Below are 1,504 nucleotides of genomic sequence, written 5' to 3'. Positions count from 1 at the left end.
TCTCTGTCTCTCTGTCTCTGTCTGTCTCTCTGTATAAATACAGTTTGTGGTTCTTGTGATGTTCCTCAGGAAGGTGTTGGACCAGAGGGACTCGGTGTACGAGAAGATCTCACAGTACCTGCAGCTGAAGAACACCATTCAGAGTCTGCAGGTACGCTCGTTTCCGCATTTCCACCAGCGAAATCCCCAGAAAAAATACTACCTTAAGTTCCTGCTTGCGGTTCAGTTCAGACCTCGATTTTATTTTCTGTTTCCTCTTGTTGTCTTAATATTAGTACTAGTATTATTATTCGAAGACTGTTGGAAGCAATAAAACTATTTCACGGTGTAATATTTACAAAATAAAGGCCTACGGCTGCCCTAACTCTAAATACTTTACTTTGGCGGGCCAGGAGAGACAGGAAGCGGCCAGCAGGTGTGTTTGCAGTGAGAGGTGCAGGTGTGGAAAAGAAGTAGTGAGTAAACACTAATATAAGGCGGAGAATGAGGTAGGATGGCGGCCGCACGCCTCCACCTGCTCAGCCAGGAAACAGACTCCTTTCACTTTCAAAGTCAGATCGTGACGAGTCATGGAAAAGTACTGTGACCTGTAGTATCAACCCACATGTGCTGCTGAAACCGGAGCGTTCAGGAGCGTTCGGGAGCGTTCAGGAGCGTCCGGGAGCGTCCGGGAGGGTTTAGCAGCGTTTAGCAGCGTTCGGGAGCGTTTAGCAGCGTTCAGGAGCGTTCGGGAGCGTTTAGCAGCGTTTAGCAGCGTTCAGGAGCGTTCGGGAGCGTTTAGCAGCGTTCAGGAGCGTTCAGGAGCGTCCGGGAGCGTTCGGCAGTGTTCAGGAGCGTTCGGGAGCGTTCGGGAGAGTTTAGCAGTGTTCAGGAGTGTTCGGGAGTGTTCGGGAGCGTTCGGGAGACTTTAGCAGCGTTCGGGAGCGTTCGGGAGCGTTCAGGAGTGTTCGGGAGCGTTCGGGAGCGTCCGGGAGCGTTTAGCAGCGTTCGGGAGCGTTCAGGAGCGTTCGGCAGTGTTCAGGAGCGTTCAGGAGTGTTCGGGAGTGTTTAGCAGTGTTCGGGAGCGTTCAGCAGTGTTCAGGAGCGTTCAGCAGTGTTCAGGAGCGTTCGGGAGCGTCCGGGAGCGTTCGGGAGCGTTCAGGAGTGTTCAGGAGTGTTCGGGAGCGTTTAGCAGTGTTCGGGAGCGTTCAGCAGTGTTCGGGAGTGTTCGGGAGCGTTCGGGAGCGTCCGGGAGCGTTTAGCAGCGTTCGGGAGCGTTTAGCAGCGTTCGGGAGCGTTCGGGAGCGTCCGGGAGCGTTTAGCAGCGTTCGGGAGCGTTTAGCAGCGTTCAGGAGCGTTCGGGAGCGTCCGGCAGCGTTTGGCAGTGTTCAGGAGTGTTCGGGAGTGTTCGGGAGCGTCCGGGAGCGTTTAGCAGCGTTCAGGAGCGTTCGGGAGCCTTCGGGAGCGTCCGGGAGCGTTTAGCAGCGTTCGGGAGCGTTCGGGAGCGTTTAGCAGTGTTCAGGAG

The 1,504-nt window shown here is 55.1% G+C and overlaps 1 protein-coding gene across 2 annotated transcripts in view; it reads left to right on the top strand.

The window, feature by feature from the left end:
- Positions 1 to 1,504, top strand: part of LOC123975147 (protein UXT-like) — a 7,580-nt gene that overhangs the window by 3,042 nt on the left and 3,034 nt on the right. The window contains exon 1 of one of the 2 annotated variants that reach the window (XM_046056361.1): positions 28 to 151. The exons of the other annotated variant lie outside the window; for it this stretch is intronic. Coding sequence (XP_045912317.1) covers positions 59 to 151 — 93 coding nt within the window. The 5' untranslated portion in view covers positions 28 to 58. Of the gene's footprint in view, positions 1 to 27; positions 152 to 1,504 lie in introns of those variants that run through there. 2 annotated transcript variants of the gene reach the window in all.

The sequence above is a fragment of the Micropterus dolomieu genome, linkage group LG08 (assembly GCF_021292245.1).
Source record: "Micropterus dolomieu isolate WLL.071019.BEF.003 ecotype Adirondacks linkage group LG08, ASM2129224v1, whole genome shotgun sequence".
Classification (NCBI taxonomy): domain Eukaryota; kingdom Metazoa; phylum Chordata; class Actinopteri; order Centrarchiformes; family Centrarchidae; genus Micropterus; species Micropterus dolomieu.
Note: the sequence above shows the minus strand (reverse complement) of the source record. Positions and strands in the feature narration are given on the sequence as shown.